General features: G+C 42.5%; 1 protein-coding gene across 1 annotated transcript in view; it reads left to right on the forward strand.

The window, feature by feature from the left end:
• LOC126356214 (YEATS domain-containing protein 4) overlaps positions 1 to 24,932 on the forward strand; it is an 89,146-nt gene that overhangs the window by 53,805 nt on the left and 10,409 nt on the right. The window contains exon 3 of the mRNA XM_050007026.1: positions 3,667 to 3,847. Within this exon, the coding sequence (XP_049862983.1) occupies positions 3,667 to 3,847 (181 nt within the window). The remainder of the gene's footprint in view (positions 1 to 3,666; positions 3,848 to 24,932) is intronic.

Consider the following 24,932-nt stretch of genomic DNA (forward strand, 5'->3'; position numbering starts at 1 on the left):
ACCACACTACCCAGTGACAGTGCACTCCGTGGGGGAACTGCAGAACTCAGCTGTCAATCTGATGCTGATTGCCATTTGAGCAAATTGTGGAGATGATAGAATTCCATGTATTGTCCAGCTGGAAGGTCCAGTGGAAATACAATGTTTAGCAGTAGCTGACTTCATTGCAAAAGGCGAGTGCAGCGCTTATACTCAGTGCAGCATTCTTTCGAGGTGTGTGTTTCCTGACCTACGTAAACTGAACCATGTTGGTAAGGTATTCTGTAAATTTTAGTCTTCCATGATAATAAATTGTCCCTCACTGAACCCAGAAGGTCTGCAGTAGTCCGAGGGTAGTCAGAAAACTACTTTTACATGAAATTTACAAAGATTTCTTGTCATATTAAGTGTTACCAACAAAAGAAAGAAAAGCTAAAGATTTCACTAGTGTGTTTTTATCTTTATCCAATTTCTGGTTTTTAGTTTTAAATGAGAGAGCCCTGTTAATATCCATACCTATTTTCCCTGAACTCAATGGGTGAGTTCTTTAGGCAAATTATCTAGATCTTAACAGGTGATAACTTGACGTTTGTAAGTACGGATCGGTATGAGGGGGGGGGGGGGGGTGATAATCTGCATGTGCCTGAGATCCATCATTCTTCCTTCTAGCCAAGACATTCAAGAAAGGCATACAACCATACAACTGCCTTTCTCTACTTCATAGTGAACTGGATGTTGTGAATGGAGTTGAGGTGATGTATAAACTCTATTAATTTATTTTGTCCATGAGGCCACACAATGAAAGAATAAACGACATACCTTCAAAATACTGTTGGTTTAAGGGGAGATGATACAGGTACTTTCTCCTTGAAATCCCCCTTAAAAAGGTTGGCCATCAAGGGAGACAGAAGACTCCCCATGGTGACGCTGTCAGTCTGTTCAAAATATTCTTGGTTTGACATAAAATAGGTTCAGGAAAGAGCATGCCGAAAACAAAGTTGTGACGTCCACCTGAAATGTAATATCAATTAGTACCAAAGAATCTACTAGAGGGACTTCTATAAAAAGTGATACTACAGGAAAGCTAACTAAATGGTCCAAACTGTCTGTTGATAAATTAGCTAAGCTATGTATGTGATTTGAGCATTTGCTTACCAATGGTCACAGGAAAAAGCAAGATGTTAGGTTAAATCATATGTAGCAGCTCCAGTGTTGCTCATTTTTGAAAGTAAATAAAGACCTTTTGTATGAGCTTTTGGAAGGACATACCATTTTGGTGGTACATAACCATGAGATCTTAACCTCTAGATGATCTCTTGACATAAGGAGAAGGAATTCAGAGATGCTCAAGTTTTTTTTATTGCACATGTTCTGTAGGGTCATAATCAGATGGATCATGATAGTGACTGTTCGGTTAAAATGCATGGAATCCTATCATCTCCATGATTTGCTCAAATCAAGGATGACAGTGTGTACCAATGGTCATAGAAAGCAATGTTGCAAAGGACAGCCAAGTTCTGCAGTTCTACCAGGGAGGCCATTGTCACTAGGTAGTGCGGTCCGTCTTTCAACATGATTTTGATGCATGCACAGAATACTTATAACCTACTGTATATTGCAGAACAAATGACCTTTTCATCAGTTTTTGATGCCTCACTTGAGAACGACTGACAGTTGCCCAGTTAACATATTGTGGAACATATTGAACAACAATCAGCTGCAATCCTGAAATTTATTTAAACATTCAATTGAAGGATCTTTGAAAATTTTGCAATTACATGCATTACTATCAGTGAAGCTATTATCCTTACAGATCCAGCAGCTGGAGAGGTCTCTCTCACACTCCATATACCAATGAGCCCAAGAGATGTAGCCATTTGTTTTAATGACCTCAGTTTCCAATCAATATCTGTTTGCAACAACAATAAACAAGGCTCAAGGTCAGATAGGGGGAGAAGGTACCAGAGAAAATGGGAAAGGATGGGGGGGGGGGGGGGGGGTTGGACAAAGAGAAAGTAGAGGATGAGATGATGGAGAGAGATGGGGGCAAGAGGAGTAGGACAGAGGGGTGGGGGGGGGGGGGGGAGAGGAGGGGTGGAGAGAAGGACAAAGAGGGGGGAAGAAGGAGTTTAGGGTGCATATCCAATTCCCATATACTGTGTGGATGAGAAGTTATTCATAGTTTTAAATGTCCATAAGTTTGTGTTTATTGATATTTAGTAGTGAATGTTGTTGTTGTTTTATACAGGATCCCTGAAAATACCTTGACTGTCCATAGCATCTACTTAAGGTGGATGGCAGGAAAGGTCACTTGACCAGAGCACACCTAGGTTGCTTTGCGGTTTGAAGTGTGGCGATCTGCAGCTCTCGTTCAGCATTGGTGAAGGGGTATTCATGGCCCTAATGCTATATTTGATGCTAAAATGATTAGCTAATGATAAATGGGTCAGTTGTGGGTAAACCACGAGGACAATGACCTTCAGTGGTGTGATCTCCAGAAAGTGTAGGAGCAGTTAGCATCATCTTCACTTGCAGACCTGGTAAATCAACACTTTGTACTGCTTGTGAGAGTGTAATCAGCAGGCAAGTGATGCATATTATGTGAAAGAAGGACCTGATCTGGAAACCACATTACATTCAGGAGTTATCCGCAGAGGATTCTGACAGGCAGATGGAATACTGGTTGGCCAGATTTGTTCAATAACATTATTTGGAGCAGTGAGGTGGTGTATCATATTGAGGATTTGTCAATTGACACAACTGCCATTATTGGGCAGAAACAAATCTCTGATGACAATTAAAAAATCAAAGACTCAACCGAAATTGACAATCTCATGTGTTGTGACCTTGGATCTTCTCATTGGTTCATTCATACTGTAAGATACTGTGAACAGTGTTCAGTATTGCCAGATGATGAGTGAATGTGTGTGGTCACTATCACAATAGGACAATGTTGTGGTTGTCCTTTTTCAGCAAGATGAGGCACCATCTCATTTTTCCTGCATCATTTGTATCTGGCTGGATGAACACTTTTCAGGACATTCTCAGGGACAGCAAGGACCCCATGAATGGCCTCAGAAGTTCAGACTTAATCCAGTGTGACTTCTTCTTATGGATTTAGGCCAAAGAAGAGGTGCAGCGAACAAACTCGTGCACTCTGGATGAATTGCAGCAGAGAATCACAGTTGCGCTCAGTAATGTACGTGCGACTTTCCTGCAGAAAGCAATTGATGACATTCCTATACTTAGTCATTAGGTTGACAATGCACGAGCATATGTGGACTTGTAGTGTATTACACATATTCTCATGGTTCTGAGAGATGAGTACAACTCGTTCCATGTGCAATTATTCATTAATAAAAAAAAACTGATGGACATTTAAAATTACAGAGTGACTTCCCATCCACCCTGTATATTTAGCAATTGTGAACCATTGCTGGGTTCAGTAGCATTATGTATAGCTTGCTGAATTGTGCAGATGTTAATTGAATACTTCAGTTTTTTGCTCCATGGCATTCATGTCGTGACACAACTACTTAAATAATAGCTTCTTAGATTCAACTGTTACAAATGCCTGTTGAATTGTGGGGCTGTGTTAAAGTTTAAGATACATCCTTGATTTCTACTGATGTTTGTTTGTATATGAGAATTATAGTTATTGCATTTAATTTAAATTTTTGTATGCAGGTTACTTTGTATCACATCCTGAAGCTCTTCCAGTCAGGGCCTGATGCGATGTTGGGAAAAAAGATGTTAGTTTCTGAATTCTATGAGGAAATAGTCTTCCAAGATCCAACTGTTCTCATGCAGAGCCTTCTCACAAATACAAGACAGCTTACTATAGGACCTTGGAAGCATGAGACTGACTGTAAGCATATAATTCTATTGTTTAAGATGCTTTTATTAGTATAAATATTAAGACACAACTAGCTTTGATTACTTGTGAATAGAATAAGCTTTACTAATGTTAATTTTTTTTTACACAACATTTGTGTGTGTGTGTGTGTGTGTGTGTGTGTGTGTGTGTGTGTGTGTGTGTGTGTGTTTTAAGAATGTGTAACTGAGACAGAGCAATAAATCTGAATTATCTTAACTTATATGACCCGGGCATACCAGAATTACGAGCTTTACTGCAGTGTATATAAAAGAAGATAATCACACAGTATTAAATTCATGTAGTTTATAATTTTGGATAAGAACATTTAAATGTGTAATATAATTCGAGTTAATACCAAAGGAACCTCCTCCACCCCCCCCCCCCCCCCAATCACAAGCACCATGGATCTTGCCGTTGCTGGGGAGGCTAGCGTGCCTTGGCGATACAGATAGCCATACTGTAGGTGCAACCACAATGGAGGGGTATCTGTTGACAGGCCAGACAAACATTTGGTTCCTGAAGAGGGGCAGCAGCCTTTTCAGTAGTTGCAGGGGCAACAGTCTGGACGATTGACTGATCTGGCCTTGTAACACTAACCAAAACGGCCTTGCTGTGATGATACTGCGAACGGCTGAAAGCAAGGGGAAACTACGGCCGTAATTTTTCCCGAGGGCATGCAGCTTTACTGTATGATTAAATGATGATGGCGTCCTCTTGGGTAAAATATTCCGGAGGTAAAATAGTCCCCCATTTGGATCTCCGGGCGGGGACTACTCAAGAGGATGTCGTTACCAGGAGAAAGAAAACTGCATGGAATGTCAGATGCCTTAATCGAGCAGGTAGGTTAGAAAATTTAAAAAGGGAAATGGATAGGTTAAAGTTAGATATAGTAGGAATTAGTGAAGACTTTTCGTCAGGCGAATACAGGGCTATAAATACAAAATCAAATAGGGGTAATGCAGGAGTCAGTTTAATAATTAATAAAAAAAATAGGAGTGCGGGTAAGCTACTACAAACAGCATAGCGAATGCCTTATTGTGGCCAAGATAGACACGAAGCCCACGCTTACTACAGTAGTACAAGTTTATATCCCAACTAGCTCTGCAGATGACGAAGAAACTGAAGAAATGTATGATGAAATAAAAGAACTTATTCAGATAGTGAAGGAAGACGAAAATTTAATAGTCATGGGTGACTGGAATTCAGTAGTAGGAAAAGGGAAAGAAGGAAACATAGTAGGTGAATATGGATTGGGGCTAAGAAATGAAAGAGGAAGCTGCCTGGTAAAATTCTGCACAGAGCACAACTTAATCATAGCTAACACTTGGTTCAAGAATCATAAAAGAAGGTTGTACACATAAAAGAAGCCTGGAGATACCAGAAGGTATCAGATAGATTATATAATAGTAAGACAGACATTTAGGAACCAAGTTTTAAATTGTAAGACATTTCCAGGGGCAGATGTGGACTCTGAACACAATCTGTTGGTTATGAACTGTAGATTAAAACACAAGAAACAGCAAAAAGGTGGAAATTTAAGGAGATGGGGCCTGGATAAACTGAAAGAACCAGAGGTTGTACAGAGTTTCAGGAAGAGCATAAAGGAACAATTGACAGGAATGGGGGAAAGAAATGCAGTAGAAGAAGAAAGGCTAGCTTTGAGAGATGACGTAGTGAGGGCAGCAGAGGATCAAGTAGGTATAAAGACGAGGGCTAGTAGAAATCCTTGGGTAACAGAAGAAATATTGAATTTAATTGATGTTGTTGTGGTCTTCAGGCCTGAGACTGGTTTGATGCAGCTCTCCATGCTACCCTATCCTGTGCAAGCTTCATCATCTCCCAGTACTTACTGCAACCCACATCCTTCTGAATCTGCTTAGTGTATTCATCTCTTGGTTTCCGTTTATGGTTTTTACCCTCCACACTGCCCTCCAATGCTAAATTTGTGATCCCTTGATGCCTCAGAACATGTCCTACTAAGCGGTCCCTTCTTTTTGTCAAGTTGTGCCACATACTCCTCTTCTCCCCAATCCTATTAAATACCTCCTCATTACTTATATGATCTAACCATCTAATCTTCAGCATTCTTCTGTAGCACCACATTTCGAAAGCTTCTATTCTCTTCTTGTCTGAACTATTTATCGTCCATGTTTCACTTCCATACATGGCTACACTCCATACAAATACTTTCAGAAATGACTTCCTGACACTTAAATCAATATTTGATGTTAACAAATGTCTCTTCTTCAAAAATGGTTTCCTTCCCATTGCCAGTCTACATTTTATATCCTCTCTACTTCGACCATCGTGTTATTTTGCTCCCCAAATACCAAAACTCCTTTACTACATTAGGTGTCTCATTTCCTAATCTAATTCACTCAGCATCACCCGACTAAATTCGACTACATTCCATTATCCTCGTTTTGCTTTTGTTGATGTTCATCTTGTATCCTCCTTTCAAGACACTGTCCGTTTCGTTCAACTGCTCTTCCAAGTCCTTTGCTGTCTCTGACAGAATTACAATGTCATCGGCGATCCTCAAAGTTTTTATTTCTTCTCCATGGATTTTAATACCTACTCCGAATTTTTCTTTTGTTTCCTTTACTGCTTGCTCAATATACAGATTGAATAACATTGGAGATCCGCTACAACCCTGTCTCACTCCCTTCTTTCTCTTTCATGAGTCTTCACTCTTCCAACTGCCAACTGATTTCTATGCAAATTGTAAATAGCCTTTCGCTCCCTGTATTTTACCCCTGCCACCTTTAGAATTTGAAAGAGAGTATTCCAGTCAACATTGTCAAAAGCTTTCTCTAAGTCCACAAATCCTAGAAAAGTAGGTTTGCCTTTCCTTAATCTTTCTTCAAAGATAAGTCATAAGGTCAGTATTGCCTCACGTGTTCCAATATTTCTACGGAATCCAAACTGATCTTCCCCGAGGTCATCTTCTACTAGTATTTCCATTCGTCTGTAGAGAATTCACGTTAGTATTTTGCAGCTGTGACTTATTAAACTGATAGTTCGGTAATTTTCACATCTGTCAACACCTGCTTTCTTTGGGGTTGGAATTATTATATTCTTCTTGAAGTCTGAGGGTATTTCGCCTGTCTCGTACATCTTGCTCACCAGATGGTGGAGTTTTGTCAGGACTGGCTCTCCCAAGGCCGTCAGTTCTAATGGAATGTTGTCTACTCCCAGGGCCTTGTTTCAACTCAGGTCTTTCAGTGCTCTGTCAAACTCTTCACGCAGTATCGTATCTCCCATTTCATCTTCATCTACATCCTCTTCCATTTCCATAATATTGTCCTGAAGTACATCACCCTTGTATAGACCCTCTATATACTCCTTCCACCTTCCTGCTTTCCCTTCTTTGGTTAGAACTGGGTTTCCATCTGAGCTCTTGATATTTATTATACAAGTGGCTCTCTTTTCTCCAAATGTCATTTTAATTTTCCTGTAGGCAGTATCTATCTTACCCCTAGTGAGATAAGCCTCTACATCCTTACATTATTTAATTGATAAAAATGCTGTAAATTAAGCAGGCAAAAAGGAATACAAACATCTCATAAGTGAGATCGACAGGAAGTGTAAAATGGCTAAGCAGGGATGACTAGAGGACAAATGTAAGGATGTAGAGGCTTATCTCACTAGGGGTAAGATAGATACTACGTACAGGAAAGTTAAAGAGACCTTTGGAAAAAAGAGAACCACTTGTATGAATATCAAGAGCTCAGGTGGAAAACCAGTTCTAAGCAAAGCAGGGAAAGCAGAAAGGAGGAATGAGTAAATGGAGGATCTATACAATGGCGATGTACTTGAGTGCAATATTATGGAAATGGAAGAGGATGTAGATGAAGATGAAATGGGAGATACAATACTGCGTGAAGAGTTTGATAGAGCACTGAAAGACCTAAGTCGAAACAAGGCCCCGGGAGTAGACAACATTCCATTAGAATTTCTGACAGCCTAGGGAGAGCCAGGCCTAACAAAACTCTACCATCTGGTGAGCAAGGTGTATGAAACAGGCAAAATACCCTCAGACTTCAAGAAGAATATAATAATCCCAACCCCAAAGAAAGCAGGTGCTGACAGATGTGAAAATTACCGAACTATCAGTTTAATAAGTCACAGCTGCAAAATACTAACGCAAATTCTTTACAGAGGAATGGAAAAACTGGTAGAAGCTGACCTTGGGGAAGATCAGTTTGGATCCCGTAGAAATATTGGAACACGTGAGGCAATACTGGCCCTACAACTTATCTTAGAAGCTAGATTAAGGAAAGGCAAACCTACATATCTAGCATTTGTAGACTTAGAGAAAGCTTTTGACAATGTTGACTGGAATACTCTTTCAAATTCTGAAGGTGGCAGGGGTAAAATACAGGGAGCGAAAGGCTATTTACAATTTGTACAGAAACCAGATGGCTGTTACAAGAGTCGAGGGACATGAAAGGGAAGCAGTGGTTGGGAAGTGAGTGAGACAGGGTTGTAGTCTCTCCCCAATGTTATTCAATCTGTATATTGAGCAAGCAGTAAAGGAAACAAAAGAAAAATTCGGAGTAGGTATTAATATCCATGGAGAAGAAATAAAAACTTTGAGGTTCGCAGATGACATTGTAATTCTGTCAGAGACAGCAAAGGACTTGGAAGAGCAGTTGAACGGAATGGATAGTGTCTTGAAAGGAGGATATAAGATGAACATCAACAAAAGCAAAACGAGGATAATGGAATGTAGTCAAATTAAATCGGGTGATGCTGAGGGAATTAGATTAGGAAATGAGACACTTAAAGTAGTAAATGAGTTTTGCTATTTGGGGAGCAAAATAACTGATGATGGTCGAAGTAGAGAGGATATAAAATGTAGACTGGCAATGACAAGGAAAGCATTTCTGAAGAAGAGAAATTTGTTAACATCGAGTCATTTTGAAAGTATTTGTATGAAGTGTAGCCATGTATGGAAGTGAAACATGGACGATAAATAGTTCAGTCAAGAAGAGAATAGAAGCTTTCGAAATGTGGTGCTACAGAAGAATGCTGAAGATTAGATGGTTAGATCATATAAGTAATGAGGAGGTATTGAATAGGATTGGGGAGAAGAGAAGTTTGTGGCACAACTTCACTAGAAGAAGAGATCGGTTGGTAGGACATGTTCTGAGGCATGAAGGGATCACCAATTTAGTGTTGTAGGGCAGCATGGAGGGTAACAATCGTAGAGGAAGAACAAGAGATGAATACACTAAGCAGATTCAGAAGGATGTAGGCTGCAGTAGATACTGGGAGATGAAGAAGCTTGCACAGGATAGAGTAGCATGGAGAGCTGCATCAAACCAGTCTAAGGACTGAAGACCCCAACAACAACCAAAGAAACAGGGCAAAAAGAAAAATAAAGAATTTTGTGGAAACAGCAGTACTTTTAAATTTAATGACTCTATGTTAATGGTGCTACACTAGTGTGATCCAGTCAGACATTAACCATGGAATGCATGGTCCAAGTAAAACTAATTAGTTCCAGAATCTTACTCGTATTGTGAAACACTCTTAAGTGAAATAGTTTATCCCATATAAATTAACCTAAAACAGAGTAATGTGTTCCATGCAGAAAAAGTACTAAAAGTTATCTTATTCATGCCATTTATTCAAAGAAATTTATAAATACAGTGTTACGTACTTATTCACGAAGCATAATTATTTCTTTTTTACTCGGAAGCTACCTATAGCAATTTGTTCCTCCCACTACTTCTCGAAAATGTAAGAGAGCATTATCGTCAAATAAATTTGCAGCATCCATAGCGACTGCTTTATTGAGGTGATGATTTTGAGTGTATGATGCAACTGATTCTCATGCTTTCAATATTTCTCTTATTGTGCCAGAAGATTACTGTTTTGCTGGTGCTGCCTCCTTCTCCTGTGAATAACTCCTCTCCACAACCTTCTGCATGAAATGCACTGCAACTCCATAAGCTCTTTGGTGGTCATTTCTTGGCGGTGATCTTTCACAAGCTCATTGATACCGTTGTTACCCACTTCCAGTCCCATGGTCTTGGCCAACACAATCTCACTGACCACAAGCTCCACAGGTACTGCCTCAAGAGTCAGATCTGACAGTGCACTGCAGCCAATGCTTCTTCTAAGCAGAAGTGAGAGTTCCCTTGGTAACCCCTTCCCATACATTTTTGATCATATTGATGCAGGCAACAATGTTGAAGTAATATTTCCAAAACTCTCTGTGAGTGAGAGTGGTGACTTTAGTCAACTGAAAGCAGTGCTCAAGAGTGCTTTAGTGTAGAGCTTCTGAAAGTTAGAATTCATCTACTGGTCCTTAGGCTGGAGCAACAGAGTGTTGTTGGAAGGCAGAAGTTGGTTCTTGATAAATTGAAATTCTTCAAGGAGGTGGTCTTGTTGTCTGCACCAAGCAAGACATGGAATGGGTGATTCATCTCAAGCAAATATTTTTTCACCAAAGGACCAAACATCATCATCATCATCATCATCATCATCATTATTTAAGACTGATTATGCCTTTCAGCGTTCAGTCTGGAGCATAGCCCCCTTATAAAATTCCTCCATGTTCCCCTATTCAGTGCTAACATTAGTGCTCTTCTGCTGTTAAACCTATTACTTCAAATCATTCTTAACCGAATCCAGGTACCTTCTCCTTGGTCTGCCCCGACTCCTCCTACCCTCTACTGCTGAACCCATGAGTGAGTCTCTTGGGTAACCTTGCTTCTCCCATGCGTGTAACATGACCCCACCATCTAAGCCTGTTCATCCTGACTGCTACATCTATAGAGTTCATTCCCAGTTTTTCTTTGATTTCCTCATTGTGGACACTCTCCTGCCATTGTTCCCATCTACTAGTGCCTGCAATCATCCTAGCTACTTTCATATCTGTAACCTCAACCTTGTTGATAAGGTAACCTGAATCCACCCAGCTTTCGCTCCCATACAACAAAGTTGGTTGAAAGATTGAACGGTGCACAGGTAACTTAGTCTTGGTACTGACTTCCTTCTTGCAGAAGAGAATAGATCGTAGCTGAGCGCTCACTGCATTAGCTTTGCTACACCTAGCTTCCAGTTCTTTCACTATGTTGCCACCCTGTGAGAACATGCATCCTAAGTACTTGAAACCGTCCACCTGTTCTAACTTTGTTCCTCCTATTTGGCACTCAATCCGTTTATATTTCTTTTCCTCTGACATTACTTTCGTTTTGGAAATGCTAATCTTCATACCATAGTCCTTACATTTCTGATCTAGCTCTGAAATATTACTTTGCAAACTTTCTATCGAATCTGCCATCACAACTAAGTCATCCGCATATACAAGACTGCTTATTTTGTGTTCACATATCTTAATTTCACCCAGCCAATCTATTGTTTTCAACATATGATCCATAAATAATATGAACAACAGTGGAGAAAGGTTGCAGCCTTGTCTTACCCCTGAAACTACTCTGAACCATGAACTCAATTTACCGTCAACTCTAACTGTTGCCTGACTATCCATGTAAAGACCTTTAATTGCTTGCAAAAGTTTGCCTCCTATTCCATAATCTTGGAGAACAGACAATAACTTCCTCCTAGTAACCCGGTCATATGCCTTTTCTAGATCTATAAAGCATAGATACAATTCCCTGTTCCACTCATAACACTTCTCCATAATTTGCCATAAGCTAAAGATCTGGTCCTGACAACCTCTAAGAGGCCTAAACCCACACTGATTTTCATCCAATTGGTCCTCAACTATTACTCGCACTTTCCTTTCAATAATACCTGAGAAGATTTTACCCACAACGCTGATTAAAGAGATACCTCTGTAGTTGTTACAATCTTTTCTGTTTCCATGTTTAAAGATTGGTGTGATTACTGCTTTTGTCCAGTCTGATGGAACCTGTCCCGACTCCCAGGCCATTTCAATTATCGTGTGTAGCCATTTAAGACCCCCACTGTATTTGATGAGTTCCGACGTAATTTCATCCACCCCAGCTGCTTTATTGCACTGCAATCTATTGACCATTTTCTCCACTTCCTCAAATGTGATCCTATTTCCATCATCATTCTTATCCCATTCTACCTCGAAATGTGAAACATTACTGATCGTATTTTCACCTACATTGAGCAACTCTTCAAAATATTCCCTCCATCTGCCCAAGGCATCCACAGGATTCACCAGCAGTTTTTCTGACCTGTCCAAAATACTTGTCATTTCCTTCTTACCTCCCTTTCGAAGACTGCTAATTACACTCCAGAATGGTTTTCCAGTGGCTTGACCCATAGTCTCCAACCTGTTTCCAAAGTCTTCCCAAGATTTCTTATGTTTAAAAAAGGAGTTTGTGATTACTAAGCCCATACTGGCACAGAAATCCAAGAGTTGTTTCCCATTTCTGTTGGCCTCCATATCCTCTCCAAATTTACCCATAACCTTTTCATACCCTTCTGTTCGATTTCCAATCCTGGCATTAAAATCACCCATGAGCAGAACACTGTCCTTGTCCTTTACTCTAACAACTACATCACTGAGTGCCACATAAAAACTATCCATCTTACCTTGATCTGTCCCTTCACAATGCGAATATATTGACACAATCATGATTTTCTTGCTAGAAACTGTCAAATCTATCCACATCAGTCGTTCGTTTACATACCTTATTGCAACTATGCTGGGTTCCATTTCTTTCCTGATGGAAAGCCCTACACCCCATTGTGCTATTCCAGCTTTGACTCCTGACAGGTAGACCTTGTATTCTCCCACTTCCTCTTCTTTCTCACCCCCTTACCCGAATGTCACTAACAGCTAAAACGCCCAGCCCCATCTTACTTGCAGCCTCTGCCAGCTCTACCTTCTTACCAGAGTAGCCCCCATTGATATTAATAGCTCCCCATCTCATTACCATTTGTCTGCCAAGTCGTATCTTAGGAGTCCCTGGTTTGTCAGTTAGAGGTGGGACACCGTCACCTCCAAAGGTCCGAGGCATTTTGCTCTGATTGTTGCCAACATCATATTTGAAGTACCAGGGAAGCAGGTTGCTAGCCTTACTTGCCCCAAGTCCCATTGGGTTTTACCCCTAACGGTTGAGGGACTAACCGGTGGATTTGGTAGTCTTTGCCGTATGAGCACAAAGGTGACCACGACTCAGAATATGTCCGAGATGCCTGCCTTATTCCAAAGTAACTGGTATCCCGACTGTCGGGACCACTTATTTGGCCACTCATACATTGCCCGTGGTTCATGAACTAGGACATGACTACAGGAACCCACACCATGAACCACAAGGACCAAACACTATCACAAAAAAGTTCACTTGTTGCCCAAGCCTCACATTTAACCTGCTCTTCTGGTCTCTACACTTCTTGAAGGCTTGTGAAGTTTCTGAGTGGTAGACAAGCAGCAGTTTAATTTTCAAATCGCCTCTTGCATTTGCACAGAATAGCAGTGTGAGATGTCTTTCATTGTCTTGTGACTGTGCAGTGCATTCTCCTCTTTTATTATAAAGGTGCACACTTCAGCATATTTTTCAGAATAGACCTGTCTTGTCATAATTAAAAACCTGTTGTGGCAGATAACCCGCAGAATCTACAAGCATCTTGAAGTTTCTGAAGAAGTTGTCTGCTGCCTTTGTGTCAGAGCTGGCTGTTTCACTGTGCCTCACAACGCTGTGCGTACTGGTTCTTCTCTTAAACTTCTCGAACCACCCACAGCTTGTAACACTTCTTCGGCTGCCGCTGATCCTGGTTTCTTCTTAACCAGGCCAGCGAAAATAATTCTCCTCTTCTCACAAATGGTGATCTCGTTAATAGGTTGCCTTGCAATTGCTTTCATTTAACCATATAAGGAGCAACCTTTCAATGTTGTCCAGAATATGATGGACTCGCATTCGGGAGAACGACGGTTCAATCCCGTCTCCGGCCATCCTGATTTAGGTTTTCTGTGATTTCCCTAAATCGTTTCAGGCAATTGCCAGGACGGTTCCTTTGAAAGGGCACAGCCGATTTCCTTCCCAATCCTTCCCTAACCCGAGCTTTCGCTCCGTCTCTAGTGACCACGTTGTTGACGGGACGTTAAACACTAATCACCACCACCACCACCACCACCACCACCACCACCACCACCACCAAAATATGAAACCATTGTTAAGATACTCTTGACACTCCCTTTGAAGTGCTATCTCCTAAATCTTGTTCTCGTTATTGAGGATAGTGCAAATAGTTGATGTAGACCAATTGTATATGTGTGCTAAACTAGCAACACTCACACCATGTTCGTGTTTTTGCATTTTACATTTCATTTATAAGGTTATTTTCTTTCTCTTATGGTTGTCATCTTGCAGCTTTATTTTGGGGACATCTGTAAAGAGGTTATTAAAATTTGCATACACAAAAACACTGTGTGAATACAAGTTCAGAAAATTGTATAATCACAAGCTGCACTAAAATGGTAGCAGAAAGAGTGCTAAACCCACACTGCAGCATGTACTAAAGACATTGTTCAATGCCACAACCAACAATGAAAGGTATCTATATTGTTGAATGTTTTGCCCACCACATGCAAACTAAATGGGCTGGTGAAGTCCACTAAATCGGCTGGTGATGTCACACTAAATCGTCGTCACTCGTTATGCAAAACATTTGCTCATCAAGCGAATAATTTTTTTTACCGTTTGTTTTGCTCATGCAAATTATACATTATGGGAAGTGCTCGTTAAGTGGGGTTCCACTGTAGTATCGTTAGCAGTATAGTGGGAATGTTAAACCAACTCCTTCATCATGTACCTTTAGGCTCAAGGTGAGCCAATGACTGGTCAAACTACTTACAGTAATATGAAATCCTCATGTCCTTGTGTATAATACGTAAAAAATAAAATCACTTTTTTAAAAACATGATGTTTAGACCTTCCAGCCAAGAATTTGTCAGCATTACACCAGTTTGCATGTACCATCCATTAGTGAAAAATTGTGTACTTAGTTTAACAGTGCATTGTGTGTGTGCATTGTGGAACATTTCGTGGTAATTATGCACATTACAATTATAATTGTAAATTTGTTTTTATTTTATTTTTGTAAAATTACTATAACAGGTGAGCCTTGTGTAATTCGAAACACTCTAAATCACCAGCACTTCATCACAGTCTAATACTACAAACTGAAAATAGGTGCATAATGCAATCCACATGCTAACATTATTGAGCAACATGTTGTTTATAAAGGATTTTTGTTTATTCCATATTTAGCCACATACAACACCAAAAACGCCTGTTACAACCAGGTCTACCATCTGCAGTTTTGTATGGGTTACCATTTTTAGATTCTCTTGTGAGCATGACTTACTTTATACATCAACAAACAGTTTCCACTGATTTCTTGCCCCCACAAACTAAGCATTGTTCAGTTATTTAAATATTAGGAAAATAACTATAAAATGGTACTATACATCATTACACCAGTAATATTTGTCACTATGCTTTATACTTTACAACATCAGTTAAATGTACTGTATTTTTTACTATGATCTTTTTTACATACGTCTAATAATGGACCTTTAATCACTCTCATGAGTTGCTTATAGTTGTTAATAGGAGGCATGTGATTGACACTGTAGCATGTGTGTTATTGTTTGTATACAGAACACCAGTACAGAAAAGAAAAAAAAATGTCAAACTACCATATTGCATGTACATTTCCATTACAGCATGTCAAAATGTATGTAAATACCATTTCAAATTACATTACATGTATATCATAATGGATAGAAGTGACTTCTTGTTTGACCTCTTTCTTTGTTTGCAAGCAAGGTAACACAGTAGCACATTGGGCTTGCATTCAGGAGGACAGTGGTTCTAATCCCCATCTGGCTGTCTGGATTTGGTTTTTCCATGATTTTCCTAAAACACTCCAGGCAAATGCTAGGATGGAACCTTTGAAAAGGGCACAACCAATTTCCTTCCCCATCCTTTCGTAATGCAAGCTTGTGCTCCTTCTCTGTTGCCGACAGAATGTTAAACCCTAATATCCCTTCTTTCCTTCCTTTTTTGTTAATATAGATGACATATAGCTGCAATTTTTAGGCCTATTGTGTAGCTGTACATACACCACTTTATTTGTGAGAGTCAATAACTTTTCTCTTGTACAAAGGTCAAATGCATTTCTGAGGGACGGAACAGTTTCTGGTCTGATTCCCCAAATAAGGCTTCTAACAATATTCCTTCCTGTGCTAGTTCACTTTCATCTTGTACTCACTCCATCTATCATTACCCAACATGGCGTTAATCTTTAATGTCCTTTTCCCCCCTATGGGTTCGGGGCTTAGAATTGGCCTGCAGTATTCATGCCTGTCGTTAGAGGTGACTAAAAGGAGTCTCTCACATTTTGGCCTTATGGCATTAATGTGTTGGTCCCCTCTCGGGTTTGTCCTCCATCTTTTCTAACTTTCTGTTGCTAGTGCGTGGCATTTGGGAAAGGACGCCTTACGTGTGTTCACCCCCCCCCCCCCCCCCCCTCCCGTCATGCACCAAGATCTTGCATGCTACTTATCGTGTAGCAGGGTTTGCACCCAACATCTTATTGGTTACCTCCTTCTCTTCTCCTACACCGTACCATCCTTCACACCCCCGACAATTCTGAACCATTTCGACACCCAAAATACAGTGCGGTATCCAGTCTGTCGTGGTGGGGTTGTCATGTACCTTCTTGGTGGTAGCCCCTGACAGCTCAGGGATCGCACTGCTGATGGCTGAGCTGAGACCTCCCTGTGTATGCCAGGGAGTAGGTGCCCGTCCTTCTGGGGCACCAGGACTTTCGGCAATGGCCATCCTGCCAGGTGGTCCTTGCTGAGGCTGGGTGGTGCCCATGGTGGAGCTGCTGATCAGAGTGGGTGGCATCAGGGCAGATGTCCCACAAGAAATGGATTAAATTGAATCAAGCTGGTGGTCGCTCAGCCCCAGCAGTCTCCAAGCGTGTCAGAAATGATTTTGATGCTGCGACGTATGATTCCTCCTCATTCCATTCCCTGGCTACACCTTCGGAGGACCATAGGGCACCCAGGTCTCAAGAGCTGTATTCGCCTTGGTACCTAGTTTGCAGCAGGATGGATGGAAAGACCTTTCAGGCAATAAAGATCCAGTTTTTCGTAGACCACCTCGAAGATAGGTTTGGGGAAGTGGCGGTGTTGTCTAAAATGCATAGCGGGGTGATTTTGAACCAAGCGGCCTCCCCAGCCCAATCACAGGCGTTGCTCGCATGGGACAAGCTGGGTGATATCCCTGTGTTGATTACTCTCCATAAAAGCCTTAACTTGGTCCAGGGTCTTATTTTCCGTCGCGACCTCCTTTTGCAGTTGGATGAGGAGCTACGCGCCAACTTAGAGCGACGGGGTGTCACCTTCGTCCGGCGTGTGTGTAGGGGACCCAAAGACAACAGGGTTGCTACCGGTGTCTTCATCTTGGCCTCTGAGGGTGACTCGTAGCCTGAAAAGGTCAAGGTGATGGTTTACCGTTGTGATGGGAAACCATACGTCCCTCCCCCCTATGCAGTGCTTCAAGTGTTGGAAGTTTGGTCACGTGTCATTTCATTGTACTTCCAGGGATTGTTGTACTTCCAGGGATTGTGGTCGTCCTCTGCACCCAGGCACTCTGTGTGTCCCTCCTCCCACTTGCGTCAACTTTGGGAAGCACCCCACCCACTGCTCACCTGACTGCCGTGTTCTCCGTGAGGAGTGGCAAATCGTGGGAATCAGAACCCTGGACAGGCTCACCTACCAGGAAGCGAAGAGAAAATATGAATGGCTTCATCCTGTGCAGATGTCTACATCATATGCTGCGACTGCAACTTCGACTTCGTTGACCCCCCCACCCTTTGCCCCCCTCACCCTCCTCTGTGGCGACGGCTGTCCCTGCGGTTGTTAAGCTTCCAGTGGGCCTTGCGGGCTGCCCTGGTTTTTCCCTTGTGTCTGTGATGGGGAACACTGATTCTTCTGGTACTCCTTTGGGAGACCAAGCCTCCAAACTAACAGGGATATCAGATTGCCCTCCCCCCTCCCGCCGGAGGTACACCAGCCTCCTCCGGCTTCTCTCGCATGTAAAGGGTCGCTTGGAAGTCTACCTTCTCAGGCATCCTCCAGTGCGTCAGCTGACTTCAGTCAGTGGCTCAAGAAGCCAGGAGCAGCAGATCACACAGCTTCCTGCCCTTCGTCTGTCCCTGGCCCTCCTTCTGTGAGTCCCTTCCAGTTTCATCCTAAGGAGCAGTGGCAGGAGGAGAGGAAGAAGAAAAAGCTGGGTAAGACGGAAGAGATTCAGGTTGCCACTATGCCACCTGTTACTACCAGCTCTGCGTCTTGAGGATGATTTGCAGATTTTGGAATTCCCCGATGACATCAATCTCACCTCTTCTTCAGACGAAATGGTCCTTGATTCAGGCTCTCCTTCGGTGGTGACAAATGGCCCAGTGGCGTAATCTGCCCCCTCAGTCCCTTCACACCTTTTTCGGCCACAGACAATGTCATTCTCCATTGGAATTGCAGCAGTTTGTTTCCACCACTTTGCTGAGCTCCGACTCCTTCTCAGCCTTCACCCTTTCTTTTGCATTGCTCTCCAGGAAACTTGGTTTCTGGCGTTGCAAACCCTCACCCTCCTTGGCTATCGGGGTTATTACAAGAATTGGGCAGCTTATGAGAGGGTATCTGAAGGAGTCTGGGTCTATGTCCTTAACTCTCTTTACAGCGAGCATTTGCCTCTTCAAATGCCTTTAGAGGCTGTTGCTGTTAGGGTGTGGACGTCACAGGCTGTTACCTTGTGCAATGTCTATCTTCCACAAGATGGTGATGTCCCACAGTGTGTATTGGTTTGCACTGATAGCCCAACTGCCGCCACCTTTTCTGTTACTAGGCTACTTCAACGCCCATAACCTTGTGTGGGGTGGATTGGTGGCAACAGGTCAAGGCACTGTCGTTGAGCAAGTGTTGGCACAGCTCGACCTTTCTCTTTTAAATAATGGTGCCTCCACACATTTCAGTGTGGCACATGGCACTTACTCAGCCAGTGACCTTTTGGTCTGCAGCTCTGGCCTTCTATCACTTGTCCAATGGAGTGTGTATGACGACTTGTGCGATAGTGACCACTTTCTGATCTTTCTGTCAATGCCACAGCATCACTCTTCTGGGTGCTTCCCAAGATGGGCTTTGAATAAGGCTGACTGGGACTCATTCACCTCCATTTCCACTACTAAGCCTCATTCTCATAATGCCATTGATGTGGTGGTTCACACGATAACCACTGTCATCATTTCTGCAGCGGAATCTGCAGTTCCCTGTTCTTCTGGGTCCCCTCGGCAGAGGACTGTGCCTTGGTGGTCACCGGAGATCGCTGAGGCAATTAGAGAACGCATGCGGGCCCTTCAACGTCATAAGCGGCACCCATCACTGGAAAACCACCTTACCTTTAAGCGGCTTCATGCCCGAGCCCGACGCCTTATTCACCAATGGAAGCAGGAGTGCTGGGAAAGGTACGTCTCCACCTTTGGCATCCACAATTGGCGGGATCCGACTCACTTCTGGAGCTTCCCGCACAAGCCCTGTAAACGGCATACTTGTGGAGGCTGGTGTCCCTCCATTGAGGATCCGGCACCGATGACAATTGGCTGTTTTTGCTGCTCATGTTTGTAGCTTGCCTGGGCATCCAAATTACCTTCTCCTGTTCCCCAACTCTTTCTTTCGTCTTCTCAAATGGCGGCCCCGGTCAGGGTGTATGATCGCGGTTTGCATTCAGGCTCTTCTCTCTGGGCTTGAGTTTATCTCTCTCTCACCTCTTTCCCGGGCCCATTTACATATTCCCGTGTGGTGTATGCCCCACCCATGTCTTTGGCTGGATTTGGCACAGGGCCCAAAGGACTCAGTCCTTCCTGAGGCCCTCTGCCACCGCTTTCTTTCCATTCTTGCCACTTGTCACAGCTCTGATTTGGTCTATACCAATGGTTCAATGGTTGCTGGTCAAGTTGGTTATGCTTTTACTCTTGGGGATCAATCTGAACAATGTTCATTGCTGGACGGCTACAGTGTTTTCACTGCAGAGCTGGTAACCATCTTTTGCGCCCTAGAGTATATCCACTCCTGCTCAGGTGAGTCCTTTGTTATCTGTAGTGACTCCCTGAGCGGTTTATGAGCTATCAACCAGTGTTTTAGTCACTTTTGTTTAGTGATGGTTGTCCAGGAGTCCATCCATACTCTTGCTCATTGAGGCCACTTCGTAGTTTTTGTGTGGACCCCAGGTCATGTCAGCATCCTGTGTAATGAATATGTTGACAGGCTGGCCAAACAGGCTATCAGTAAACCAGGCCTGGAGATTGGCCTTTCAGAATGTGAACATCAGTCCGTATTGCGGCAGAAAGTCCTTGGTACTGTGAGTTATGAATGGCGCATCCTGCCTTCACCCAACAAACTTCTGGTCATCAAAGAGACTACAGGTGTGTGGCTCTCCTCCATGCGAGCCTCTTCCAAGGACTCAATTGTACTCTGCCGGCTACACATTGGCCACACCTGACTGACACACGGTCATTTATTGCACCATGAGAACCCACCTCTATGTCGCTCTGGGTCAGCGTTGACAGTGGTCCACATCTTGTCAGACTGCCCACTTTTAATTGTGCTCAAATAGACGTTTGCGCTGCCTGATATTCTCCGTGCTCTTTTAACAGATGACGCTGCAGTGACAGGCTTTGTTTCGAGTTATATTCGAGCAGGGGGCTTTTATCGCTCAATCTGAAGGTATTGCATCTGACCTTTGGCCTACAGTTTTAGATTGGGGTGTTTAGTCTCTCTCTTGGTGGTTGGCTTTTCCTTTTTTGTTTCCATGGTCGGCCAACCACTGTACAAATCTGTGTGCTTTTAATTCCTTGTTTTCTGGACATTGTCCATGTCTTTCTTGTTCTGTGTCGTCCCTTGTTACCTCCATTGCTTGTTGTTATTCCTTGTGGGTTTTCATGATCGTGGAAAAAGGGACCGATGGCCTTTGTATTCTGGTCCCTTCAACCCCCACAAATCAACCAACCAACCAACCAACCAACCTACCTTTAATGTCCTTTTAACTGTCTGCATTATCATAAAACAGCACTCACTAGGAAACCCACTGTATTTTTCATACTTTCTCATGAGCCTTACACACTACTTCAAGTAGGTTGATTTTAATTGCCACATTCATCAACTTTACTTTAAAAAGTTACAATCTACCTTATGCTTTTGGGGTGACCTTGCTTTCCAAGCATGTATTGCATAAGTGCAGCAGTCCAAGATCAGAAAAAACACATGTTCCTTAATAAGCCTGTGTTTGCACTATCTATAGCTGCAGCAGTTTTTTTTAACAATGAGAATGGCTTTTACATCTTCTAAACACAGTTTCAAGTTTCTTTATTCTTTTCAATTCTTTTTAATTTCTAATGACTGGGTTTCTCTGTACCAGGCAGATTTATCATACATACCAATTTCTGTTTATCTTTGTTGCCTAACTGTCTTTATTCATTATTATTATTATTATTATTATTATTTTGTGTAAACCTTTTTTATAGGTACACAAAATCTCCTATCCCCAGCTTTGTTTATGAATGTGTCTGTATTCTTGAGGAGCCTGTTTTACTTCATGCTTTAAAAATTTCAGTGATTGTAATTGTGATTGATGTCTGGAACAATAAATGAAAAATTAGTTATGGAAGCTGTTTGTAAGACTATGAGGGAAGACAAGTGAAGAAGCTGCAAAATATAAACAGGAAGTTCTTCAGATACCTGAACAGTCTACCATAAGACTGAAATCTCTACAAACAGAAGTGTGATATCGAAAGTTGTACAGAAAAAAAGCTGTGTTTCTCAAATAAAATGCAAGTTTCCACATATTTAAGATCTTTTGTGTGTTAGTGACCTAAAGCATGTATTCAGCTTCTCCAGTTCGCTGGGATGAATGAGCTGTGTGTAAAAGAAAAGGACTTTCTGGTGCTATGTATCATCTTCAGACTTTTTTTTACCAGTTATGCCTTGCCTGAATTTATTTGCTGGAGCCAGTCGGAGGCATATTTATGAACAGTTCGATTCACAACCTGTGCACCGAGAATGACAAGCTACAGTTGTTGGTTATGATGTGGTAGACTTAAAAATGCATATTACTTGAAAGATACCTGTATATAACCCCAAGCCTAACTGAGTAATGTTACTTGTAAGTAACAAATTTAATTTGGTTTGTGCAAAGAACTGTCTTCCACAAATAGGTATTCTGGATATTAATGTTGCACACTGAGATTAGATGAGATTGACCACTTTGGCTACTCAGAAACTCAATTATTTTAAATCTGACATATTTTATTAGGGGAATGGTAGTTTTGAAAGTTGCATTATTTCAGGTAAGCACTGCAATTTTAATATTTCTTACAGTGACAGTCCGAAATGTAGGGACATCAGTGACTGCCTAGTCTTTTTTCCTAGCTCTGGCCAATAACACTTGGACAGGTTAAATTTGATCAATAGCAAATTTTTTGCCTACAATCAGTTCAGCTTGCCAACCATCCTGGGAAAATTATCTTCATTGCAGAGGTAGAGGAAGGTTGCAAATTTGTTCAAAGTACAAAAACATTTTATAGTAAAGTAAGAGGAGCTAGCAGCCAAATATATCTTTTGCAAATACAGAGTTAAGAATGTCACTTTCTGCAGACTGTAATCTCATTGTTGACTGAGAAGGCCTTGCAGCAATGGATGGAAGATTGCCTAGAAGTGTTGCCCCCCCCCTCCCCCGTCCACCCTCCCCCTTGCATTGGACTAACCACTCTCTGGTGATTTCGTGCTTGGCTACCATGGGGCCCCGGCCTTTGCAGTATCTTTTCCCTTGCGTGCTGCTAGTCTATCCTGTTGCTATTCTTCTTCCTTTCCCTTGGTGAACATGTCTCGGATAATTTTGGGAATGTTTTCTGCATATTCAGTAGTCTGACTTCAGAACAGTCCTCACACTATTTCTTTCTTTCTCTATCTCCTGTCTTTCCTCTGCATCAGCATTCCTCTTCATTTGTTCTTCCTCCCTGTGTGCTCCTGAAGGCTGGCTCAATGTCAGCCGCACAACAGGTGACTGAGTAACTCATAATTTCTAGCTCTGGGTTTACAGGTAGGGTCCGCACATTCCACCTGGTACAGGCCAGGTGCAGGGAAGGGTGATTGCCTGAGCTGTTACCTTCCCAAAATGCCAATTGGCCCCTCTGTCAGGACTTCAGGAGGTGCCACCTGAGGTGTCAAGTCACCCAAGGCAGATCAGCCCCCTCTGATGGAGGACTAGTTGCCTGCAGTTGGAAAGAATGCACGATCAGAGATGCTGGGAATCGTGGGAGATTTCCTCTCAACAAGTCAGTCACCATCTCAGTCTACATCTACTAAACATATACAGAATGAGGCTAAAGATTCCAAGACTCTCCCACATGCACCTCAGTTCCTTGTGGTATCACATTCTGAAGGAGGTCAGTCCTTTGCTATAGTTAATCTGTTTATAATTCATAAAGGTGTTAATGCAATTGACGGCCCTGTGAAATCCTGCTCTCATTTACATAATGGTGCTTTGCTTTTGGAGACTAATTGTGATTCTCAAGCTCAACAACTGTTTGCAGCTTCTCTCCTCCTATTCATTTTGATGCCCATCAAACACTGAATTCTTCACATGATACTATTTGTTCTAGGCTACTTGATGGTCTGACCAAGGGACCAAGCCAAACATACCTCTATGTTCAAGGTGTCACTGCAGTCCATCTAATAATGAAAAAGGCTGGCACTTCTGAGGTGATAAACCTTCATTTTTTTTCTCATATTTGATAGGATAGTGTTTCCATCAAGATCAAAGCAGGCTATGAAGCCATACAGTCTGACTGTATATTCCAAACCAAATGTGCTGCTTCCAATGTCAACGTTACATCCACAATTGAATATCCTTTCGAAAGATGGCCAAATGTGTTACTTGTGGTATGGATGCTCATGAGAGCAACTGCCCACTTCCTTCTCCCCGCTTTAGCAATCGCAATGGTGAGCATGCAGCCTCATCCTTACTATGTCCCGTGTATCTTGATGAGTGGGCCATCCAGGAGATCAGAGTGAAGGAAAAAGTGCCTTACCCTGTTGCTCGCAAATTGTTGGCTAGTCAAAAGCCCTGTGTTTTACCTTCTAGCACTTCCAGTACTGTTCTTGCTACACCTCATTCCACAAAGGTTAGAGCCTCGCAGACTTGTGATCTCAAATTCAGCACCATGGTTGTAAAATTGCCCAGTGTCATGGTAGCAGCTCTGCCCCCCCCCCCCCCTCCTCCTGCTCCTCCTCCTCATCGTCATCGTCATCATCCAGCTGGTCAACGAGTCACAACATCTCTGCCTACCACTGTGAAATCACCTGCCACATAACTGGCAGAATGGAAAGGACAGAAGGAATACTCCTGCGAAGACTTTTTGCGTCCCTCCCGCCAACAAACATATCAGCCTCTCTCTGCCAACGGGAAAGACTCAAAGAAATCAAACAAAGGCAAAGAGCCTTCTCTTTCACTGACTCGGTGATCGTCTTCAACAGTGTCACTGCATAATACCCTTACCTGGGCGACCTCTGTTTCACTGGTACTGCAAATCATTTTTCTGCTCTGGAAGCTGGGGGCCAACACAGTGAGAATGCCAATGTCTCTGTATATGTTATGGGACAGGGCCTCCAGCTTCTGCACCCTGTGGCAGTGAGTCTTTGAAGGCTGGTACTTGACAGCTTCCGAGGTGGTAAAACATCTTTTTGCTCCTCCACTTTCCCCATCATGACTTCTCCAATGGAACATTCGCAGTGTTAGTTCCAACAAGGAAGAATTACGGCTGCTCTTTGAATCACAGCGTCCACTTGTTTTCTGCCTTCAGGAAACAAAATTGCGTCCTCACAACAGGTTTGACTTCTCAAACTTGTTTCCAGTCCACTTTGACCTCCCCCCCCCCCCCCCCCCCCCCCCTGATAATGGCATTCCATCTTATGTAGGAGTCATGCTCCTCATCCAAGGTGACATTCATAGTGAAACCATCTCACTGTAATGTTTACATCACTGTCATTGTGTCACCA

This window comes from Schistocerca gregaria, chromosome 3, assembly GCF_023897955.1.
Source record: "Schistocerca gregaria isolate iqSchGreg1 chromosome 3, iqSchGreg1.2, whole genome shotgun sequence".
NCBI lineage: Eukaryota > Metazoa > Arthropoda > Insecta > Orthoptera > Acrididae > Schistocerca > Schistocerca gregaria.